The sequence below is a fragment of the Ranitomeya imitator genome, chromosome 6 (genome assembly GCF_032444005.1).
Source record: "Ranitomeya imitator isolate aRanImi1 chromosome 6, aRanImi1.pri, whole genome shotgun sequence".
NCBI classification, from domain to species: domain Eukaryota; kingdom Metazoa; phylum Chordata; class Amphibia; order Anura; family Dendrobatidae; genus Ranitomeya; species Ranitomeya imitator.
In genome coordinates, this window is record NC_091287.1 from 498,432,257 (window position 1) to 498,456,602 (window position 24,346).

At 44.5% G+C, this 24,346-nt stretch overlaps 2 protein-coding genes across 4 annotated transcripts in view; one reads left to right on the forward strand and one right to left on the reverse strand.

Moving 5' to 3' along the window:
- The window catches only part of NDUFAF6 (NADH:ubiquinone oxidoreductase complex assembly factor 6), a 97,608-nt gene extending 77,820 nt beyond the window's left edge, over positions 1–19,788 (reverse strand). For 2 of the 3 annotated variants that reach the window (XM_069731687.1, XM_069731686.1), the window contains exons 1-4: positions 19,633–19,788; positions 17,966–18,066; positions 2,118–2,239; positions 416–472 (exon numbers count right to left, since the gene is read on the reverse strand). In XM_069731687.1, the coding sequence (XP_069587788.1) occupies positions 416–472; positions 2,118–2,239; positions 17,966–18,066; positions 19,633–19,745 (393 nt within the window). In that variant the 5' untranslated portion in view covers positions 19,746–19,788. Of the gene's footprint in view, positions 1–415; positions 473–2,117; positions 2,241–17,962; positions 18,067–19,632 lie in introns of all 3 variants that reach the window. The other variant, XM_069731688.1, reaches the window with a different exon arrangement.
- A 45-nt stretch (positions 19,789–19,833) lies between these two features.
- Positions 19,834–24,346, forward strand: part of INTS8 (integrator complex subunit 8) — a 107,954-nt gene continuing 103,441 nt past the window's right edge. The window contains exons 1-4 of the mRNA XM_069731689.1: positions 19,834–19,943; positions 22,136–22,324; positions 23,645–23,819; positions 24,133–24,273. Of these exons, the coding sequence (XP_069587790.1) occupies positions 22,150–22,324; positions 23,645–23,819; positions 24,133–24,273 (491 nt within the window). The 5' untranslated portion in view covers positions 19,834–19,943; positions 22,136–22,149. The remainder of the gene's footprint in view (positions 19,944–22,135; positions 22,325–23,644; positions 23,820–24,132; positions 24,274–24,346) is intronic.

Sequence of the window (24,346 nt, forward strand, 5' to 3'; positions counted from 1 at the left end):
GCCAAGAGCCATAATATTTCTACTCATTGTCGCCAGAGCCATACTATTTCTGCCCACCTGTTCAATAGCGGACAACCCCTTTAAGTATAGAGCGGAAGACACCAAAAGAGTGGAACATATGAACAGCGAGTCAAATTTATACACATTTATATAGAATATTATATATATTTTACAGATAAATTAATATGTTTGTTCTTTTGAGTACTACATCAGGTGGGTTATGAAGCGGACCAACTCCAAATCTGCTTGATGAAGAAGTTGTGTGCACGTACCCTTATGGTGTGAAACCCCCTTTTTGCTCTGAATTTTAACAGGTCTTGAAGCCCCTGAATAATTGCACCATGTGGTCAGCTTCAGTTTATGCTAGCGATAGGAATAGTATGTGGCGCAGAGCAGAGGAAGTCAGAAAACTCACCCTCTCGTCGATAACTCTAGTCAGCCATCTTTTTGTCAGCTTGTGCTTCTGGACAGCCTAATAACAATAAAAAAACGTTATTAGTTACAATACAGGATATGTGGTACCACTCCTTCCCACCAACAATCCTCCCATAGCTCCTTTCCACCATTGTGCCCACCATCACTCCTTCCCACCAACAATCCTCCCATAGCTCCTTTCCACCATTGTGCCCACCATCACTCCTTCCCACCAACAATCCTCCCATAGCTCCTTTCCACCACTGATCCTCCCATAGCTCCTCCCAACCATCGCTCCTCCCAACCATCGCTCCTCCCAACCATCGCGTGCGCCTCCCATATTCACTCTTTCCCACCATCGCTCCTCCCCACCATCGCTCCTTCCCACCATCACTCCTCCCATAGCTCCTCCCCACCATCGCGTGCGCCTCCCATATTCACTCCTCCCCACCATCGCTCCTCCCCACCATCGCTCCTTCCCACCATCACTCCTCCCATAGCTCCTCCCCACCATCGCGTGCGCCTCCCATATTCACTCCTCCCCACCATCGCTCCTCCCCACCATCACTCCTTCCCACCATCACTCCTCCCATAGCTCCTCCCCACCATCCCGTGCGCCTCCCATATTCACTTCTCCCCACCATCGCTCCTCCCAACCATCGCGTGCGCCTCCCATATTCACTCTTTCCCACCATCGCTCCTCCCCACCATCGCTCATCCCCACCATCGCTCCTTCCCACCATCACTCCTCCCATAGCTCCTCCCCACCATCGCGTGCGCCTCCCATATTCACTCCTCCCCACCATCACTCCTTCCCACCATCACTCCTCCCATAGCTCCTCCCCACCATCCCGTGCGCCTCCCATATTCACTCCTCCCCACCATCGCTCCTCCCCACCATCACTCCTCCCATAGCTCCTCCCCACCATCCCGTGCGCCTCCCATATTCACTCCTCCCCACCATCGCTCCTCCCCACCATCACTCCTTCCCACCATCACTCCTCCCATAGCTCCTCCCCACCATCGCTCCTCCCCACCATCTCGTGCGCCTCCCATATTCACTCCTCCCCACCATCGCTCCTCCCCACCATCACTCCTTCCCACCATCACTCCTCCCATAGCTCCTCCCCACGATCGCTCCTCCCCACCATCCCGTGCGCCTCCCATATTCACTCCTCCCCACCATCGCTCCTCCCCACCATCACTCCTTCCCACCATCACTCCTCCCATAGCTCCTCCCCACCATCCCGTGCGCCTCCCATATTCACTCCTCCCCACCATCGCTCCTCCCCACCATCGCTCCTTCCCATCTATTCTTTGAGAAAAAAAAACACTGGAAAAAAAAACAGATATTTAAGTAGCTACCAAATGTGTGAGGGTTTGCTCCTCCTTTCACCCCAAAAAGGAGGATTTCTGTCCCGTTTGAGCATAGTTAAGGATGGGCATCTTCCCCTTTAGGACTGCGAGCAGTACTCAGCAATCTCTGGCCGTGCCATAGAGAACGATGGGGAGCGGCAGGCGCTTACTCCCTCTACAAGGTCTGCACTAAATGTGGGTTCTTTACAACATAAGAAGATCTGTGGGGTTTTTGTACCTGCAATTTGCTGCAATAAACTGCACCCCACCTTTAGTTAGGGATCTTGCACATTTCTACAGTGATCACAGACCTCAGTGATCGTTTAAGGAGTCATGAATGAAGGTACCTTGCACAGTTCGAGAGCTACAGGGTGATGTGGAGGATCCTCCTTGTATATGTCATCAATACTCTCCCTCCAGAACTGCATCCTCATCAGCCCGAGATTCTTCTGAGATACAGAATCTTTCACCTTAAGAAAAAAATGTAAGACATTTTTTTTTTAAAAACTTTACATTTTAAATAAGGGGACAGTGGTAGAAATCCATCAACGATTCTCAACACCTCATATTTTGTGCTTAAAAAAATGTGGACAATCCTTTTAACAGATAGGTTGGAAACATGATTTTATGTCACATTCAGATTGTGTTTTAGAACTTTCATAAAGTTTTTCTCTAGAACATCCACCAAAAATAAACAAAAAAAACCAGGATTCAGCTGAGTTCAAACTAACAACATTTGTGTTTTTCCCAGCAGGACACAAGAACATAAAGTCTAAAACGATGGACAGCGCTGGAAGCAAAAACAAAGCGAGTCCTCTTGAGTCCTCTGTCTCACCGCACTGCACGGCTCCGTCAGAGGTTCACACAGAACAACCAAAATGCAATGTGAACAACCCCTTATGGCCTCTCCGACCCGTAACCAGACCTGCCCATCATTTGCCTCCAATTAATAAAAACTGCAGATAGGGGGAAGGATTCTGGACTGGGGGAGGCTCGTAGACAGGTCTGCTCACATGCTCCTCCATCTACGTCTTTGAGAACAGGAGATCTGTAGAGTCTGTGAGGAAGGAGGAGAACTTAGAGTACTAATAGTAAGGGCCACAAAATCTTGTCATCTCCACCCCTAAAACATGAAGCTGAAGCGGACCACCCCTTTAAGACCACATGTGATCCACATTTTTAATACAATAGTATGCAGCTGCACGCACTTACCTCAGCCCACAACTAGCAGTAAAAAGGGTTGTCCACTGAGAAGACGCTATCACCTGTCCTTGACATCCAGATCACTGGAGGTCCAACAACTAGACGCTTTCTGCCTCCGAGCTGGGAGATAACACTTTGTGGTGTGAGACTCGGTGTGCAGCATGGAAACACAGCAGAGATCTGTGCTGCTGTCTCCATGATGGAAATAGGTATATGACGAAGTAAGATAGGTTCCTGTGTACTGTGGAACAGCAGGGAAAGGACCAAAGAAGCAGCTACTGTGGTAAAACCTGTCATGGCTTCTCCTCAGCGTATATGTAGTGAGAAACTCATTAACCCTTGAGATGCAGCTATGCCCCTCCTCACATAGTCAATTTACCCTTTACAAGCAGCTACTACCCCCTCTAGTAGATTGGGCCTTTAGAAACAACCATACCCTCCAGTTTCAGGTTAACCCTATAGAGGTTGCGGCTGTATCTTCCTCCTTTATCTGGTGTAATACACAAGGACAACCTACGTCCCTTAAATACTGAGAGGAATCATCTGATTTGCTAATTACATATACTCAAAAAAAAAAGTCTTAGAATTTCATTTATTGTCATCTTTGTGCTTTTTTTTCCAGAAGTGATAGGGTTTCTTTAACCCCTTCATGACCTTGCCCTTTTCCGTTTTTGCGTTCTCATTTTTCGCTCCCTGCTTTCCCAGAGCCATAACTTTTTTATTTCTCCATCAATTTGGCTATGTGAGGGCTTATTTTTTGTGGGACAAGTAGTACTTTTGAACGACAAAACACCTAAACAACAAGGATCCCTAAAATATAACGTTTATTGAACCAATAATAAAAAATCTCTTAATCATGACACAAGTAAAAACGAATTAAATAGACAAATTATGTACCTATTAGGTCCTAGTAAGTCACTACGCTGAATCCTACCTGCCAGTGGAGGTTGGCACCCTAATTTTCTGCGGTAGGCGCCCCCACTCCGCGTCGACTCGACCCTCACAAGTCCCTAGAATTCCCTAAATAAGGAACCCTAGGAGATCCTAACAACATCCCTAAAGGAAAATCCTACCTGGCAGTGGGGGTAGCCACCCTAATTTGAAACGGTAGGCGCCCCCACTCCGCGTCGACTAACCCTAGGAACCCTACAAAGTCCCTAAATAGGGATAGAAATAAAGAAATGTACACAAAAACTCCCAAAAAACCCAAAAATAAAGAGAAACACACACAAAAAAAATAAAAAAAATAATAATAATAATAAAAAATAGAAACAAAAAATATATACAAAAAAAAAATGAGACAATGTCTCATCCCCTAAGAGATACACCCAAATAGTCCAATATCGGGTATCTCTATAATATAGCACAAATATGCTCTTATATGTGTAAATGCAGAGATCTCAAAATGGGTAAATGAGATGATACTGTATGATTTTAATATTGTCCATATACAAAAAAGCGCTCATACAATATAATACATGGATGCTTATAGTGTGTATATCAAATGAAAAACACACTATTTACTGCATACTGACATGCACCATAACAAAAAACCACCTCTACAGATAGTGGTCAAAATTATATGTCGAGACGTCTCAATGAGCCAGTGCATTATTAAAGAGACATGTATCACAAAGAAGAAAATGGGAATCAAATAGCACCTCAGGGTAAATAGATATCACCATATATTGTACCTATCCCATTTAAAGTGCACATTGCAATAAGCATGATCTATCAAGTAGATAAAATCTTATAGACAAGTTATCTTAAGTGCATGCTGCAGTAATGTAACAGGCCGACCCCACAAGCCTGGGGCCCCCAGAGAGGCAATATATTCTCATACATGGAGGGACACAATCATCCCCCAAAAAATGCCATATCATTGATACTCATCTGCAGGCTTGCGGAGATGTCCGGCACAACTAGAATACCATTCGCATCAAGCGCTAGATAGCAATCTCCCCACAACAATGCCCGACGCGTTTCTCCCCCATCTATGTATAGTGGGGGTTCATCAGGGGTATATAGAGCTGATAGATAGCTGCATAAAATAGGAGCTAGATTTTTCTAGGGTCCTTAGTTACCCCTTTTTTGGTTTTGTACTTTTGAACGACATCATTGGTTTTAGCATGTCGTGTACTAGAAAACGGGAAAAAATTCCAAGTGCGGTGAAATTGCAAAAAAAAAGTGCAATCCCACACTGGTTTTTTGTTTGGCTTTTTTGCTAGGTTCACTAAATGCTAAAACTGACCTGCCATTATGATTCTCCAGATCAGTACAAGTTCATAGACACCAAACATGTCTAGGCTACGTTTTATCTAAGTGGTAAAAAAAATTCCAAACTTTGCTAAAAAAAAAAAAAATTGCGCAATTTTCCAATACTCGTAGCGTCTCCATTTTTCGTGATCTGGGGTCAGGTGGGGGCTTATTTTTTGCGTGCCAAGCTGACAATTTAATGATACCTTTTTGGTGCAGATACGTTCCTTTGATCGCCCGTTATTACATTTTAATGCAATGTCATGGCAACCAAAAAACCGTAATTCTGGCGTTTCAAATTTTTTCTCGCTATGCTGTTTAGCGATCAGGTTAATCTTTTTTTTTTTATTGATAGATCGGGCGATACCAAATGTGTGTAGGTTTGATTTTTTTTTTTTTTTTTTTTATTTTGAATGGGGTGAAAGGGGGGTGATTTAAACTTTTATTTTTTTTTTTTTTTAACTTTTGCCATGCTTCAATAGCCTTCATGGGAGGAGAGAAGCTGGCATAGCCTGATCGGCTCTGCTACATAGCAGCGATCATCAGATCGCTCCTATGTAGCTGAATTACAGGCTTGCTATGAGCGCCGACTGTTATGACCTGGTGGTTAGGACAACAATGGACCTGGTGGTTAAGAGCACACGGAATGACCTGATAGTTACTAATAATATAGGACGAGCTCTGAGACGTGGGAACTCTGCTGACCGCAATCCCTAATCCTATCACACACACTAGAAATAGCCGTGGATTGCTCCTAACGCTCCCTATGCAACTCGTCACAGCCTAAGGAACTAGCTAGCCCTAAAGATAGAAAAATAAAGCCTACCTCGCCTCAGAGAAATTCCCCAAAGGAAAAGGCAGCCCCCCACATATAATGACTGTGAGTAAAGATGAAAATTACAGACACAGAGATGAAATAGATTTAGCAAAGTGAGGCCCGACTTACTGAACAGACAGAGGATAGGAAAGGTAACTTTGCGGTCAGCACAAAAAACTACAAAAAGACCACGCAGAGGGCGCAAAAAGACCCTCCGCACCGACTCACGGTGCGGAGGCGCTCCCTCTGCGTCCCAGAGCTTCCAGCAAGCAAGACAAAAATAAAAATAGCAAGCTGGACAGAAAAATAGCAAACAAAAGAAAAAAAAAGCAGGAACTTAGCTTCTGATGGGAAGGTAGGTCACAAGAACGATCCAGGAGTGAACTAGACCAGAACTAGAGGGCGTTAAACTAGAAGAAGAGGGGACGGGAAGAAAAAGAGGGGACGGGAAGAAAAACATTAGACTCGAACAAAGACGACCCAGGAAAACATACTCAGAAGGGAGGTAAGAACATTTCTAAAACAATCCACAGTGAGGAGATTGGAACAAAACAAAATCCTCTAAACTGCATGCTCGCAAACGCCAGAAGCCTGACAAACAAGATGGAAGAACTAGAAGCAGAAATATCTACAGGTAACTTTGACATAGTGGGAATAACCGAGACATGGTTAGATGAAAGCTATGACTGGGCAGTTAACTTACAGGGTTACAGTCTGTTTAGAAAGGATCGTAAAAATCGGAGAGGAGGAGGGGTTTGTCTCTATGTAAAGTCTTGTCTAAAGTCCACTTTAAGGGAGGATATTAGCGAAGGGAATGAGGATGTCGAGTCCATATGGGTTGAAATTCATGGAGGGAAAAATGGTAACAAAATTCTCATTGGGGTCTGTTACAAACCCCCAAATATAACAGAAAGCATGGAAAGTCTACTTCTAAAGCAGATAGATGAAGCTGCAACCCATAATGAGGTCCTGGTTATGGGGGACTTTAACTACCCGGATATTAACTGGGAAACAGAAACCTGTGAAACCCATAAAGGCAACAGGTTTCTGCTAATAACCAAGAAAAATTATCTTTCACAATTGGTGCAGAATCCAACCAGAGGAGCAGCACTTTTAGACCTAATACTATCTAATAGACCTGACAGAATAACAAATCTGCAGGTGGTTGGGCATTTAGGAAATAGCGACCACAATATTGTGCAGTTTCACCTGTCTTTCACTAGGGGGACTTGTCAGGGAGTCACAAAAACATTGAACTTTAGGAAGGCAAAGTTTGAACAGCCTAGAGATGCCCTTAATCTGGTAGACTGGGACAATATCCTCAGAAATGAGAATACAGATAATAAATGGGAAATGTTTAAGAACATCCTAAATAGGCAGTGTAAGCGGTTTATACCTTGTGGGAATAAAAGGACTAGAAATAGGAAAAACCCAATGTGGCTAAACAAAGAAGTAAGACAGGCAATTAGCAGTAAAAAGAAAGCATTTGCACTACTAAAGCAGGATGGCACCATTGAAGCTCTAAAAAACTATAGGGAGAAAAATACTTTATCTAAAAAACTAATTAAAGCTGCCAAAAAGGAAACAGAGAAGCACATTGCTAAGGAGAGTAAAACTAATCCCAAACTGTTCTTCAACTATATCAATAGTAAAAGAATAAAAACTGAAAATGTAGGCCCCTTAAAAAATAGTGAGGAAAGAATGGTTGTAGATGACGAGGAAAAAGCTAACATATTAAACACCTTCTTCTCCACGGTATTCACGGTGGAAAATGAAATGCTAGGTGAAATCCCAAGAAACAATGAAAACCCTATATTAAGGGTCACCAATCTAACCCAAGAAGAGGTGCGAAACCGGCTAAATAAGATTAAAATAGATAAATCTCCGGGTCCGGATGGCATACACCCACGAGTACTAAGAGAACTAAGTAATGTAATAGATAAACCATTATTTCTTATTTTTAGTGACTCTATAGCGACAGGGTCTGTTCCGCAGGACTGGCGCATAGCAAATGTGGTGCCAATATTCAAAAAGGGCTCTAAAAGTGAACCTGGAAATTATAGGCCAGTAAGTCTAACCTCTATTGTTGGTAAAATATTTGAAGGGTTTCTGAGGGATGTTATTCTGGATTATCTCAATGAGAATAACTGTTTAACTCCATATCAGCATGGGTTTATGAGAAATCGCTCCTGTCAAACCAATCTAATCAGTTTTTATGAAGAGGTAAGCTATAGGCTGGACCACGGTGAGTCATTGGACGTGGTATATCTCGATTTTTCCAAAGCGTTTGATACCGTGCCGCACAAGAGGTTGGTACACAAAATGAGAATGCTTGGTCTGGGGGAAAATGTGTGTAAATGGGTTAGTAACTGGCTTAGTGATAGAAAGCAGAGGGTGGTTATAAATGGTATAGTCTCTAACTGGGTCGCTGTGACCAGTGGGGTACCGCAGGGGTCAGTATTGGGACCTGTTCTCTTCAACATATTCATTAACCCCTTTACCCCCAAGGGTGGTTTGCACGTTAATGACCAGGCCAATTTTTACAATTCTGACCACTGTCCCTATATGAGGTTATAACTCCGAAACGCTTCAACGGATCCTGGTGATTCTGACATTGTTTTCTCGTGACATATTGTACTTCATGATAGTGGTAAAATTTCTTTGATAGTACCTGCGTTTATTTGTGAAAAAAACGGAAATTTGGCGAAAATTTTGAAAATTTCGCAATTTTCAAACTTTGAATTTTTATGCAATTAAATCACAGAGATATGTCACACAAAATACTTAATAAGTAACATTTCCCACATGTCTCCTTTACATCAGCATAATTTTGGAACCAATTTTTTTTTTTGTTAGGGAGTTATAAGGGTTAAAAGTTGACCAGCAATTTCTCATTTTTACAACACCATTTTTTTTTAGGGACCACGTCTCATTTGAAGTCATTTTGAGGGGTCTATATGATAGAAAATGCCCAAGTGTGACACCATTCTAAAAACTGCACCCCTCAAGGTGCTCAAAACCACATTCAAGAAGTTTATTAACCCTTCAGGTGTTTAATAGGAATTTTTGGAATGTTTAAATAAAAATGAACATTTAACTTTTTTACACAAAAAATTTACTTCAGCTCCAATTTGTTTTATTTTACCAAGGGTAACAGGAGAAATTGGACCCAAAAAGTTGTTGTCCAATTTGTCCTGAGTACGCTGATACCCCATATGTGGCAGTAAACCACTGTTTGGGCGCATGGGAGAGCTCGGAAGGGAAGGAGCGCTATTTGACTTTTCAATGCAAAATTGACAGGAATTGAGATGGGACGCCATGTTGCGTTTGGAGAGCCACTGATGTGCCTAAACATTGAAACCCCCCACAAGTGACACCATTTTGGAAAGTAGACCCCCTAAGGAACTTATCTGGATGTGTGGTGAGCACTTTGACCCACCAAGGGCTTCACAGAAGTTTATAATGCAGAGCCATAAAAATAAAACAAAATTTTTTTCCCACAAAAATTATTTTTTAGCCCCCAGTTTTGTATTTTCCCTAGGGTAACAGGAGAAATTGGACCCCAAAAGTTGTTGTCCAATTTGTCCTGAGTACGCTGATACCCCATATGTGGGGGGGAACCACCGTTTGGGCGCATGGGAGGGTTCGGAAGGGAAGGAGCGCCATTTGGAATGCAGACTTAGATGGAATGGTCTGCAGGCGTCACATTGCGTTTGCAGAGCCCCTAATGTACCTAAACAGTAGAAACCCCCCACAAGTGACACCATTTTGGAAAGTAGACCCCCTAAGGAACTCATCTTGATGTGTTGTGAGAGCTTTGAACCCCCAAGTATTTCACTACAGTTTATAACGCAGAGCCATGCAAATAAAAAATATTTTTTTTTCCACAAAAATTATATTTTAGCCCCCAGTTTTGTATTTTTCCAAGGTTAGCAGGAGAAATTGGACCCTAAATGTTGTTGTCCAATTTGTCCTGAGTACGCTGATACCCGATATGTGGGGGGGAACCACCGTTTGGGCGCATGGGAGGGCTCGGAAGGGAAGGAGCATCATTTGGAATGCAGACTTAGATGGATTGGTCTGCAGGCGTCACATTGCGTTTGCAGAGCCCCTAATGTACCTAAACAGTAGAAACCCCCCACAAGTGACCCCATATTGGAAACTAGACCCCTCAATGAACTTATCTAGATGTGTTGTGAGAACTTTGAACCCCCAAGTGTTTCACTACAGTTTATAACGCAGAGCCGTGAAAATAAAAAATCTTTTTGTTTTCCCACAAAAATTATTTTTTAGCCCCCAGTTTTGTATTTTCCCAAGGGTAACAGGAGAAATTGGTCCACAAAAGTTGTTGTCCAATTTGTCCTGAGTACGCTGATACCCCATATGTTGGGGTAAACCCCTGTTTGGGCACACAGGAGAGCTCGGAAGGGAAGGAGCACTGTTTTACTTTTTCAACGCAGAATTGGCTGGAATTGAGATCGGACGCCATGTCGTGTTTGGAGAGCCCCTGATGTGCCGAAACAGTGGAAACCCCCCAATTATAACTGAAACCCTAATCTAAACACACCCCTAACCCTAATTCCAACGGTAACCCTAACCACACCTCTAACCCTGACACACCCCTAACCCTAATCCCAACCCTATTCCCAACTGTAAATGTAATCTAAACCCTAACCCTAACTTTAGCCCCAAACCTAACTGTAGCCCCAACCCTAACCCTAACCCTAGCCCTAACCCGAACCCTAGCCCTAACCCTAGCCCTAACCCTAGCCCTAACCCTAGCCCTAACCCTAGCCCTAACCCTAACCCTAGCCCTAACCCTAGCCCTAACCCTAACCCTAGCCCTAACCCTAGCCCTAACCCTAGCCCTAACCCTAACCCTAACCCTAGCCCTAACCCTAGCCCTAGCCCTAACCCTAGCCCTAACCCTAACCCTAATCCTAGCCCTAACCCTAGCCCTAATGGGAAAATGGAAATAAATACATTTTTTTTTATTTTTCCCTAACTAAGGGGGTGATGAAGGGGGGTTTGATTTACTTTTATAGCGAGTTTTTTAGCGGATTTTTATGATTGGCAGCCGTCACACACTGAAAGACCCTTTTTATTGCAAAAAATATTTTTTGCAATACCACATTTTGAGAGCTATAATTTTTCCATATTTTGGTCCACAGAGTCATGTAAGGTCTTGTTTTTTGCGGGACGAGTTGACGTTTTTATTGAAAACATTTTTGGGCACGTGACAGTTTTTGATCGCTTTTTATTCCGATTTTTGTGAGGCAGAATGACCAAAAACCAGCTATTCATGAATTTCTTTTGGGGGAGGCGTTTAATACCGTTCCGCGTTTGGTAAAATTGATAAAGCAGTTTTATTCTTTGGGTCAGTACGATTACAGCGATACCTCATTTATATCATTTTTTTATGGTTTGGTGCTTTTATACGATAAAAACTATTTTACAGAAAAAATAATTATTTTTGCATCGCTTTATTCTCAGGACTATAACTTTTTTATTTTTTTGCTGATGATGCTGTATGGCGGCTCTTTTTTTGCAGGACAATATGACGCTTTCAGCGGTACCATGGTTATTTATATCTGTCCTTTTGATCGCGTGTTATTCCACTTTTTGTTCGGCGGTATGATAATAAAGCGTTGTTTTTTGCCTCGTTTTTTTTTTTTTTTTCTTACGGTGTTTACTGAAGGGGTTAACTAGTGGGACAGTTTTATAGGTCGGGTCGTTACGGACGCGGCGATACTAAATATGTGTACTTTTATTGGTTTTTTTTTTTTATTTAGATGAAGAAATGTATTTATGGGAATAATATATTTTTTTTTTTTTCATTATTTTGGAATATTTTTTTTTATTTTTTTTACACATTTGGAAAATTTTTTTTTTACTTTTTTACTTTGTCCCAGGGGGGGACATCACAGATCAGTGATCTGACAGTTTGCACAGCACTCTGTCAGATCACTGATCTGACATACAGCGCTGCAGCCTTCACAGTGCCTGCTCTGAGCAGGCTCTGTGAAGCCACCTCCCTCCCTGCAGGACCCGGATCCGCGGCCATCTTGGATCCGGGGCTCGAGCAAGGAGGGAGGTGAGGAGACCCTCGCAGCAACGCGATCACATCGCGTTGCTGCGGGGGTCTCAGGGAAGCCCGCAGGGAGCCCCCTCCCTGCGCGGTGCTTCCCTGCACCGCCGGCACATCGCGATCATCTTTGATCGCGGTGTGCCAGGGGTTAATGTGCCGGGGGCGGTCCGTGACCGCTCCTGGCACATAGTGCCGGATGTCAGCTGCGATAAGCAGCTGACACCCGGCCGCGATCGGCCGCGCTCCCCCCGTGAGCGCGGCCGATCGGCTATGACGTACTATCCCGTCCAGGGTCAGATAAGCCCAGGGCACCTCGACGGGATAGTACGTCTAAGGTCACAGAGGGGTTAATGATCTGGTAGAAGGTTTACACAGTAAAATATCGATATTTGCAGATGATACAAAACTATGTAAAGCAGTTAATACAAGAGAAGATAGTATTCTGCTACAGATGGATCTGGATAAGTTGGAAACTTGGGCTGAAAGGTGGCAGATGAGGTTTAACAATGATAAATGTAAGGTTATACACATGGGAAGAAGGAATCAATATCACCATTACACACTGAATGGGAAACCACTGGGTAAATCTGACAGGGAGAAGGACTTGGGGATCCTAGTTAATGATAAACTTACCTGGAGCAGCCAGTGCCAGGCAGCAGCTGCCAAGGCAAACAGGATCATGGGGTGCATTAAAAGAGGTCTGGATACACATGATGAGAGCATTATACTGCCTCTGTACAAATCCCTAGTTAGACCGCACATGGAGTACTGTGTCCAGTTTTGGGCACCGGTGCTCAGGAAGGATATAATGGAACTAGAGAGAGTACAAAGGAGGGCAACAAAATTAATAAAGGGGATGGGAGAACTACAATACCCAGATAGATTAGCGAAATTAGGATTATTTAGTCTAGAAAAAAGACGACTGAGGGGCGATCTAATAACCATGTATAAGTATATAAGGGGACAATACAAATATCTCGTTGAGGATCTGTTTATACCAAGGAAGGTGATGGGCACAAGGGGGCATTCTTTGCGTCTGGAGGAGAGAAGGTTTTTCCACCAACATAGAAGAGGATTCTTTACTGTTAGGGCAGTGAGAATCTGGAATTGCTTGCCTGAGGAGGTGGTGATGGCGAACTCAGTCGAGGGGTTCAAGAGAGGCCTGGATGTCTTCCTGGAGCAGAACAATATTGTATCATACAATTATTAGGTTCTGTAGAAGGACGTAGATCTGGGTATTTATTATGATGGAATATAGGCTGAACTGGATGGACAAATGTCTTTTTTCGGCCTTACTAACTATGTTACTATGTTACCAATACTGGAACATTGACAGGTGGCATGGAGCAATGATCTAAGTGGAGTTAAATAGAGCAGCAGCTAACGAATTAACCTCGTCACCTGTGGAAGGAAACTCAGAAGCCGCAGCCCCACTCACAACCACCAGAGGAAGTCCATGGACAGAACCAGCCGAAGTACCACTCATGACCACAGGAGGGAGCCCAACAACAGAATTCACAACAGTACCCCCTCCTTGAGGAGGGGTCAACGAACCCTCACCAGAGCCCCCAGGCCGACCAGGACGAGCCAAATGAAAGGCACAAACCAGATCGGCAGCATGAACATCAGAGGCAAAGACCCAGGAATTATCTTCCTGACCATAACCCTTCCACTTGACCAGGTACTGGAGTGGCAGTCTCGAAATACGAGAATCCAAAATCTTCTCCACCACATACTCCAACTCCCCCTCAACCAACACCGGGGCAGGAGGATCAACGGATGGAACCACAGGTGCCACGTATCTCCGCAATAACGACCTATGGAATACATTATGGATGGCAAAAGAAGCTGGAAGGGTCAAACGAAATAACACAGGATTGAGAACCTCAGAAATCTTATACGGATCAATGAAACGAGGCTTAAACTTAGGAGAGGAAACCTTCATAGGAACATAACGAGACGACAACCAAACCAAATCCCCAACACGAAGTCGGGGACCCACACAGCGCCGGCGGTTAGCGAAACGTTGAGCCTTCTCCTGGGACAATGTCAAATTGTCCACCACATGAGTCCAAATCTGCTGCAACCTATCCACCACAGTATCTACACCAGGACAGTCCGAAGACTCAACCTGCCCTGAAGAGAAACGAGGATGGAAACCAGAATTGCAGAAAAACGGCGAAACCAAAGTAGCCGAGCTGGCCCGATTATTAAGGGCGAACTCAGCCAAAGGCAAAAAGGACACCCAATCATCCTGATCAGCAGAAACAAAGCATCTCAGATATGTCTCCAAAGTTTGATTAGTACGTTCGGTTTGGCCATTTGTCTGAGGATGGAAAGCCGAGGAAAAAGACAAATCAATGCCCATCCTAGCACAAAAGGCTCGCCAAAACCTCGAAACAAACTGGGAACCTCTGTCCGAAACGATGTTCTCCGGAATACCATGTAAACGAACCACATGCTGGAAAAACAATGGCACCAAATCAGAGGAGGAAGGCAATTTAGACAAGGGTACCAAATGGACCATCTTAGAGAAGCGATCACAAACCACCCAAATGACCGACATCTTTTGAGAGACAGGGAGATCCGAAATAAAATCCATAGAAATATGCGTCCAGGGCCTCTTCGGGACCGGCAAGGGCAAAAGCAACCCACTGGCACGAGAACAGCAGGGCTTAGCCCGAGCACAAGTCCCACAGGACTGCACAAAAGAACGCACATCCCGCGACAAAGACGGCCACCAAAAGGATCTAGCCACCAAATCTCTGGTACCAAAGATTCCAGGATGACCAGCCAACACCGAACAATGAACCTCAGAGATAACTCTACTAGTCCATCTATCAGGGACAAACAGTTTCTCCGCTGGGCAACGGTCAGGTCTATCAGCCTGACATTTTTGCAGCACCCGCCGCAAATTAGGGGAGATGGCAGACAAAATTACCCCCTCTTTGAGAATACCCGCCGGCTCAGGAACACCCGGAGAGTCGGGCACAAAACTCCTTGACAAGGCATCAGCCTTCACATCATGCAGATTATGCAACACCAAAAAGCGAATATCCTCCTGATGTGCAGGAGCCATGCACATGGTCAGCTGGGTCCAATACTGAGGCTTATTCTTGGCCAAAGGCGTAGCATCAATTCCTCTCAATGGAATAGGATACTGCAAGGGCTCCAAGAAAAAACCACAGCGCCTAGCAAACTCCAAGTCCATCAAATTCAGGGCAGCGCCTGAATCCACAAATGCCATTACAGAATAGGATGACAAAGAGCAAATCAGAGTAACGGACAAAAGAAATTTCGACTGTACCGTACCAATGGTGTCAGACCTAGCGAACCGCTTAGTGCGCTTAGGACAATCGGAGATAGCATGAGTGGAATCACCACAGTAAAAACACAGCCCATTCCGACGTCTGTGTTCTTGCCGTTCAGCTCTGGTCAAAGTCCTATCACATTGCATAGGCTCAGGTCTATGCTCAGATAATACCGCCAAATGGTGCACAGCTTTACGCTCACGCAAGCGTCGATCGATCTGAATGGCCAAAGACATAGACTCATTCAGACCAGCAGGCATGGGAAATCCCACCATGACATCCTTAAGGGCTTCAGAGAGACCCTTTCTGAAGATTGCTGCCAGGGCACATTCATTCCACTGAGTGAGCACAGACCACTTCCTAAACTTCTGACAATATATCTCTACCTCATCCTGACCCTGACACAGAGCCAGCAAGATTTTCTCTGCCTGATCCACTGAATTTGGTTCATCATAAAGCAATCCGAACGCCAGAAAAAACGTATCAACATCACGCAATGCAGGATCTCCTGGCGCAAGGGAAAATGCCCAGTCTTGAGGGTCGCCACGTAACAAAGAAATAATGATTTTCACTTGTTGAACAGGGTCACCTGAGGAGCGAGGTTTCAAAGCAAGAAACAATTTACAATTATTTTTGAAATTCAGAAACTTAGATCTATCCCCAAAAAACAAATCAGGAATAGGAATCCTAGGCTCTAACATCGGATTCTGAACCACAAAATCTTGAATGTTTTGTACCCTTGTAGTGAGATTATCCATACAAGAGGACAGACCTTGAATGTCCATATCTACACCTGTATCCTGAACCACCCAGAGGTAAAGGGGAAAAGAGAGACAAAAAACACTGCAAAGAAAAAAAAATGGTCTCAGAACTTCTCTTATCCCTCTATTGAGATGCATTAATACTTTTGGCCACCTGTACTGTTATGACCTGGTGGTTAGGACAACAATGGACCTGGTGGTTAAGAGCACACGGAATGACCTGATAGTTACTAATAATATAGGACGAGCTCTGAGACGTGGGAACTCTGCTGACTGCAATCCCTAATCCTATCACACACACTAGAAATAGCCGTGGATTGCTCCTAACGCTCCCTATGCAACTCGTCACAGCCTAAGGAACTAGCTAGCCCTGAAGATAGGAAAATAAAGCCTACCTTGCCTCAGAGAAATTCCCCAAAGGAAAAGGCAGCCCCCCACATATAATGACTGTGAGTAAAGATGAAAATTACAGACACAGAGATGAAATAGATTTAGCAAAGTGAGGCCCGACTTACTGAACAGACAGAGGATAGGAAAGGTAACTTTGCGGTCAGCACAAAAAACTACAAAAAGACCACGCAGAGGGCGCAAAAAGACCCTCCGCACCGACTCACGGTGCGGAGGCGCACCCTCTGCGTCCCAGAGCTTCCAGCAAGCAAGACAAAAATCAAAATAGCAAGCTGGACAGAAAAATAGCAAACAAAAGAAAAACAAGCAGGAACTTAGCTTCTGCTGGGAAGACAGGTCACAAGAACGATCCAGGAGCGAACTAGACCAATACTGGAACATTGACAGGTGGCATGGAGCAATGATCTAAGTGGAGTTAAATAGAGCAGCCAGCTAACGAATTAACCTCGTCACCTGTGGAAGGAAACTCAGAAGCCGCAGCCCCACTCACAACCACCAGAGGAAGCCCATGGACAGAACCAGCCGAAGTACCATTCATGACCACAGGAGGGAGCTTGACAACAGAATTCACAACAGCCGACCACAGGGTGGCGCTCGCAGCAGGCCGGCATCAGCAACCATAGAGGTCTCAAGGAGACCTCTGGTTGCTATGCCGACACATCGCTGACCCCCGATCATGTGACGGGGGTCGGCGATGCGCTCATTTCCGGCCGAGTGGCTGGATGCGCCGGTTAAATGCCGCTGTCAGCGTTTGACAGCGGCATTTAACTATTTTAAGCGGCGGGTGAATCGCGATTTCACCTGCCGCTATTGCGGGCACATGTAAGCTGTTCAAAACAGCTGACATGTCCCGGCTTTGAGGTGGGCTCAGTGCCGAAGCCTGCATCAAAGCAGGGGACCCGACCTCCGCAGTACTAGTACTGTTATAGTAATGTTTTGTATGACCGGAGGGTTTACATGAAAAAGAATCCTGACATTATGTTCATTCTGCGTGAACCGCGGGCAGCAAGTATCAGGCCCTGGCTGCACAACTGATGGCGAGTATGTTTACTATGAAAAGCGCCGACGTTTCAGAGAAGTTAAGTTTAAAGAGCCAGACGGGGATCAGATGAATGAATGGGACTAGTCTGGTGAGGCTTTTCCCTACCCCAAATATCTCTCCCAGGTTGCACCAATGACATGGCTGCCCCTGCTTACAGCGGTGACGAGAGCTGATAGACGTCAGTAGAAGTCAATGGAGTCAGTCTCCTCTACTATGTCACTAGGTGTGATTAATAACAACGCCCCCCGCAGGTCAGTGTCTGCAGTAAGGGCAGGCCGGGGGTGCGAGCACTGAACACCAGGATACCTCCCTGGGACAGTTCGATGTTGAAGGCTCGTAGTGCGAATCCTGAACTCTGGGATTCACCGGGCAGGAGCAGTGTGCAGAGAAATCCTTCATAATCCCGCTTCCTGCGCAATAAGAAAACAAAAGGAATTATTCAAGAGGCAAGGAAGAACAGATTCCAGTGATGTATAAGTGATAAACTAAAAATGTAAATTAAAAAAATATATATATAAATGATTAAACCGTCACACTTTTTTCTTCACCCAAAAATAAAGAAGTTAAAAAGATTATTAAAAAAGCATATTTGGTATCGTGGCATCCATAAAAGTCCAATCTAGGACAATTTGGGCTTTGATTGCATTTTGGAAAATGTAATGAAGTGGTTTATTTTCCAATAAAAATTATCTGATTTAATAAAAAAGAAGGAATTCAAAAACCAAAATAGAAGTTTCTCATTCTGCCTCAAAAAAAAAAAAAAATCCAATAAAAAGTAAGTAAAACGTTGTGTGTCCTTTAATTGTTATCATTACAAACTAACAGCTGAGCGCACGCAAGAAAAGGCCCTTGATGGAAAAAAAAAAAAAAATAGAATTTTTTTTTTCATCACAATATATGGTAAAACAAAGGGCGTAATTCAAAACCCCGACTTGCAAAGGTTGTGTCAAAAGGAAAAAAAAAAGGAGACAAAAATTAAAGAGCACAATGTACAGTACATGGCCACCTTAAAAAATGACATCAGGAGGTGGACGGCACTGATGACTCTGCAGGCAACCTACATCCATTATTACATAGATCTCTTAGACCTGATGGAACTAGTGTACTTACAATTAAAATCCGGAATAGGGGCGCAGTCCGACGGCTGTATAAATCGGAGCGCAGTGCACGGACTGGCAGAGTGTGACAGATGCACAGAAATACATGAAGCTGTAAGGATCGGGTGGGGAGAGCATTGTGCTCCGATTTATATGCCCTAATCCTGATCTATAGTCCGGCTGTGGAATGAAACCGCTGCCGAGTCCAACGTATTCAGGCTCCATCCACACACACCCAGTCTGAGGGCTGCAGCTTGTACAGAGCAGGGGGAGATCTCAGCAGGGAGGAGGGACACTGAGGAGCTGGCAGACTCCATAGGTGGAGATTGAGTGCGACATTCCTAAACGATTATAGAGCCATCCTGGCGTGGTTTATCAGTGTAAGTAAACCAGCCTCATCAGGTCTAAGAGATCTACTTAGCAACGTTCACAGTTTGTTTTGTGAAATCTGGTGACAGCCACTATAATAGGGTTGTCCCCTGTGACCGATTACTGCACCAAGGGTTGTGGGAGCGTTTACTAGCCCTCCCGTGATCCAGCGCTGCCTCTTGTCACTGTGCCAGTCTTTGTTGATCGGCTGCAGCCAGTCACTGAGCTAAGCGGTACGACAGGCGGCGCTCTGTGATTGGCTGCAGCGCTGTTGAATTGACAAACACCAGATCAGTGGCAGCGCTGGCCCGGGGTTTTGTCCCTCTGGAGCAGTAATACGCGATAATGGACAACCCCTTTAAGTACAGCAGACATGGAAGCCAACACCTGGACCTGCTGATTTGTACATGGGGCTGCATGTCTATACAGCGGGGGTTACAATGGAGGGAGAATGAATGGACACAGGCAGTATATAGGCGCACGGCCCTGTATACGGCGCCATCACTGTACCTGACCAGCTCCGCGCAGTAGGCAGCAGATGCCGCAGCCTGTCCGCTCTTGCCCCGGGAGCTGCACGGAACCAGGTGTGAACGGGAGGAGAGCAGCGCGGCTCTCAGAGCCATGACAATGTCACCCGGGGAGCAGGGGGCGTGGCCCGATCCTCGCCACCTATTGGCGGGAAAGTTTAGAGCTCGGAATCACTACGTCATCGGCCCGCGCTGGTGTTGTGATCACGTGAGCGGCGCGCTGGTGACGTAGTCAGGTAGGCGCCGGGCAGGTTTATACGGCCGCTGATAATTCCGGTATATCGTCGGTAAAAGGTGAGTGGTCGGCGGAGAGGTGTGTGGGAACGCGTGCGTGGCGAGGCTGGAGCTTTATTTCTGCGTGTCCGTTCACACGTGGTTATTTCCCATTCATTGTCCGGGGCTGACACCGTTTCCTGCCTGTCAGCCTGAGTACGGTCACGGGTCCGGTGTTTAACCCATTCCTTCTGGGGTCATCTTTATTCATTTATCTAATTTATTTTTTTCCTCCAAGAGCAGTAACGGTTTATGTTTCCGTGCACACAGTCGTGTGAGGGTTTGTGGGTTTTTTTTGTGGGACAAGTCGTAGTTTTGAAGGGCACCATTATCTGACAATGTACTGAGAAATGGGGGAAGCAAGTTCTCAAGTGCGGCGCAACGCCGCCATTGCTGGCATTGTCCGACTCCGTGCGGCGGTGGCGGCTCCTGTCCTGTACGGCGCAATATCGTTAGTTATAGAAAAAAACAACAAATGGCCTGTGTCCATATGTGTATGTCTTGTTGTTGGAGCTGGTGTGTGTGGTGATTTGATGTTTTTATTCCTTCCATTTTCAGTACATGTGATGTTTTTATAGCTCTCTGTGTTGCCTTTTTTCCCTTCACAATATTTAGCATACGGGTTAAATAGTTATTCCATTTTCATAGATTGGAAAAGGGGGTATAAAACTCTCTCTCTCTCTCTCTCTCTCTCTCTCTCTCTCTCTCTCTCTCTCTCTCTATATATATATATATATATATATATATATGTATGTGTGTGTATATATATATATATTTATATATATATATATACTTTTTTTCGTGATAGCACTTAGAGTGCTGAGGTTTATTATTATTAATTTTATTTTTTTTTAATCTCTGTAATTTTCACTCTTCTTAGGGCAGTTGATCTTTGTTCTGTGGCTAGGCTCCATAACATTGCAGCGATAATGGCGACAAGCTCCCCAGCTTCTTTAGCTCCACTTAAATGCTGCTGTCAGAGATAGTTTCCCTTTAAGTGCAACTGTCTATCACCATAAGAAGGCAGTCCAATATGCTTCATGGAGCTGAGCGGATTGATATATAGCTATGTGAGAAAAGATTCATTATAACTCACGGTTTAATCACTTAAACTCTTCTCTTTCTGGAATCTTTGGTCCAGTGAGCGGTCCGATCAGTGATTGACAGCTTTCTTTGTATAAACAGTGCAGCAAACTGACCAAATTCTCCTTTATCATATACAGACTAAGACCGCATTCACATGTTCAGTCTTTTACATTAGTTGTAAGCCAAAACCAGGTGAGGGACAATCTGAGGAAAAGTATAATAGAAGCACGTCACCACTTCTGTATTTATTATCAACTCCTGGTTTTGGCTTCCAAATACTGATACTGTGACCGTGGCCTTATGCTAAAATGCAGTCGTTCCTCTCCACCGTTTAAAGTATAAATGATATAATAAACGGCATAAAACATCCTGTCTGTTATAGTTTAGTTTATGATTTATATTTGTCTTTTACAGTAACCTCCAGAATATATCCCTAGTCAATATTCATCGTATTCACTACAGTGAATTAAGGACACAGACTTTGGTGCAGTCTATATGCTCCAAGCAGACGAGGCCTGTAGAAGCGGAGGCGCTGTCTGACAATCCGAGGTCTGCACCTGCAGTGATGTTTCAGGGGCACGCCCTTGAGGTTGTTGAGGAAGGGGGTGTACCCCCGAAACGTCACCGCAGGTGCAGACCTCGGCTCGTCAGCCATCGTCTCTGCTTCCACATACCTGCTGTTGCCTGGAGCAGTTGGACTGGTCGCACCGAAGTCTGTGATCTTTACTCACTATGGTGAATATTCTGAATATATTCTGAGTTTAATGTGAAAGATTGAAATATAACAGACTGGGTTTATGCTGTTGGTTATATAGTTTAACTTTCTTTGTATCCAGTGATAACTGTCAGTCACTGATGGGTCTGCCCACTAGACCGAAAATCCCAGAAAGACTAGAGGATTCAATGATTAAAGCACAAGTTATTCCGAATCTTTTCTCCCAAAATTGTACGGTATATCAATCTGCTCTGCTCTACAACATGGCACCTGTATTTTCATGGTGGTAGGATCCCTTTATGTGGTTGAACGCAGCAATCACAGCTAGCTCTTCTTCTTATCTGAGAGAACAGCGGATGTTATTTGGCAGTACAGTGTTTGATATCTGCATAACACTTCTGTTTCTTACTAGATACCACCGACCAAATGAAAAAGAAAAATGCAGCAAGTGAAAAGCAGCTGGCGAAGAAGATGAGTGCCGAGGCGGCAGACAGGGAGGCGGCCACTTCCAGCCGCCCGTGCACCCCGCCACAGACGTCCTGGTTTGAATTCTTGCTGGATGTTTCTTTGCTGGAGTCTCATCTTGAGAAGCATTCGCCAGGTATTCATGTGTGATTCCTCTTACTGCAGTTCTCCATGGAAGCAAACTTTTTCCGAAAGCAAACGCTTGATTGATACAACACTGCAAAGAGTTGTGCAAGAGCCTGGTCTAGCAGCTATGTAGATAGTCCGTGGTCACCGGACCGGAGCCCTAGGAGTACTACATCATTCTCACCTTTCCTGATTAATAGGCTCAATGCGACATCATGTGTGCGTAGTACCGCAGCATTGTGACACTGCAGGGCCTACTACTCAGAAGAGGCACCAGGGATGTCAGCAGGTAGTAGGAGGTTCGCTGGGCCGTGTTCCAGCAACCACTAACTAATAGCGTGGCTGCTGGATTAGGGTTGGCAAATCTTTTTGCTCGACTGTATTACTCATGCAACTAAATCTAGAACATTGATTATAACACACAAGCTCAGACACAAAAATCCTTAGCAAATTTTACATCACAGACTTGCAAGTATTCTGCAAAATGTGTTGGCAACACTTGGGTGTGCTATAATTTGCTTTAGGGCTCACGCACACGACCGTTTAAATCAGACAAGTGCTATCTGTGGTTTTGAGAGGTAGTACATGTACCCATGTTATTCTATGGGGTTGTTCAAATATCTGTTTGTTTTTTCAAGTGGTTCAAGGAAAAAATTGGTGAAATGTCCTATTTTGATCTGAGTGTCGGATCAAAATCAACAATGCAAGGCTGAGTCCATGGAAAACATTGGACTATATTCGGGTGACATTTGAGTTTGGTCTGATTTTCACGGACTGACTGATTGGAGATATTTTTTTTTTCTCCACCTCCCAAGAAAAACTGATTCCACTCTGATCAGATTTTGATTAGCGTAACCAGACTGTTTTTCTCAGATGTCGAGAAAGAAGTTTGTTTTGCAGATTTCACCCTTTTGAGTCAAAAAATCATAAAATAGAAATGCTGCAAATTTAAAAGAAATCTCGACATGTTTTTGTGGATTTGAAAACTTTTCTTAGCCGCTATGGGGTAATCATTTACTTGACTATTGTCAAAGAAAAATGTGTGGGGGTTATTTCAGAGTACTTTTGGCACACCCTTAAAAAAGAAACAGGACTTAAGGCTGAGTTCACCCAGGCGTATTTCACGGACCTCCATGCCCAGACTGATGGTGGTTCTCCTGCCTCAAGCTTATAGCCTCATTTGGTCTATCTATAAAGACGTAAGCTCGGGTCTGAGACTGACGGGCATTGCAGTCCGTATAGGGACCTTGAAATACCGTCTCGGGTACCTGGCTGTCTTCTGTGTAAACCTGCCTTGGCCTCTTATTCACCTGTTTTATGTTCCCATCAGATCCTCCTCCTGTCCAGCTGATTATCCAGTTTCTCGAGCAGGCTTCCAAGCCGACTGTGAATGAGCAGAATCAGGTGCAGCCTCCCACTGACAACAAGAGGAATCGGACCCTCAAGCTTCTGGCTCTAAAGGTGGCCGCTCACTTAAAATGGGATTTAGATGTGCTTGAGAAATGGTAGGTATACATGCAGGAATTATGCTCTGTGCACCTAGGCCGGATTCACATGTCCGCAATTCACAGATGTCTGACCTTGATGTTCATACTGGCCATGGGTTTCCTCACCTGAACCCTAGCATGAATACAACAGCCTCATAAATGCTTATGTGGCTTTTCAGTTCAGGTCTGGAGACCCCCAGATTCAGACCTTGCATGCCAGACTTGTGAAACCTGCCTGACATTGTAATGGAATATTTATACCTATTACGTATAATGTATTTCATGGCGTGGTAAAGGATTCTCTCATTTTGTCCTTTTGTTTATGTACTAGTTTATCCGTTCCTGTCCTTAATATGCTGCTGAACGAGTTACTCTGCATCAGTAAAGTACCACCTGGAACCAAGCACGTAGACCTGGACCTCGCAAGCCTGCCTCCAACTACAGCCATGGCTGTCATGTTGTACAACAGATGGTAAGGAGCATTATACCATCCGTCCTCTTCCCTCCCTTGTGGTGATCCATTTAGATGGCACATTTTGACCTGA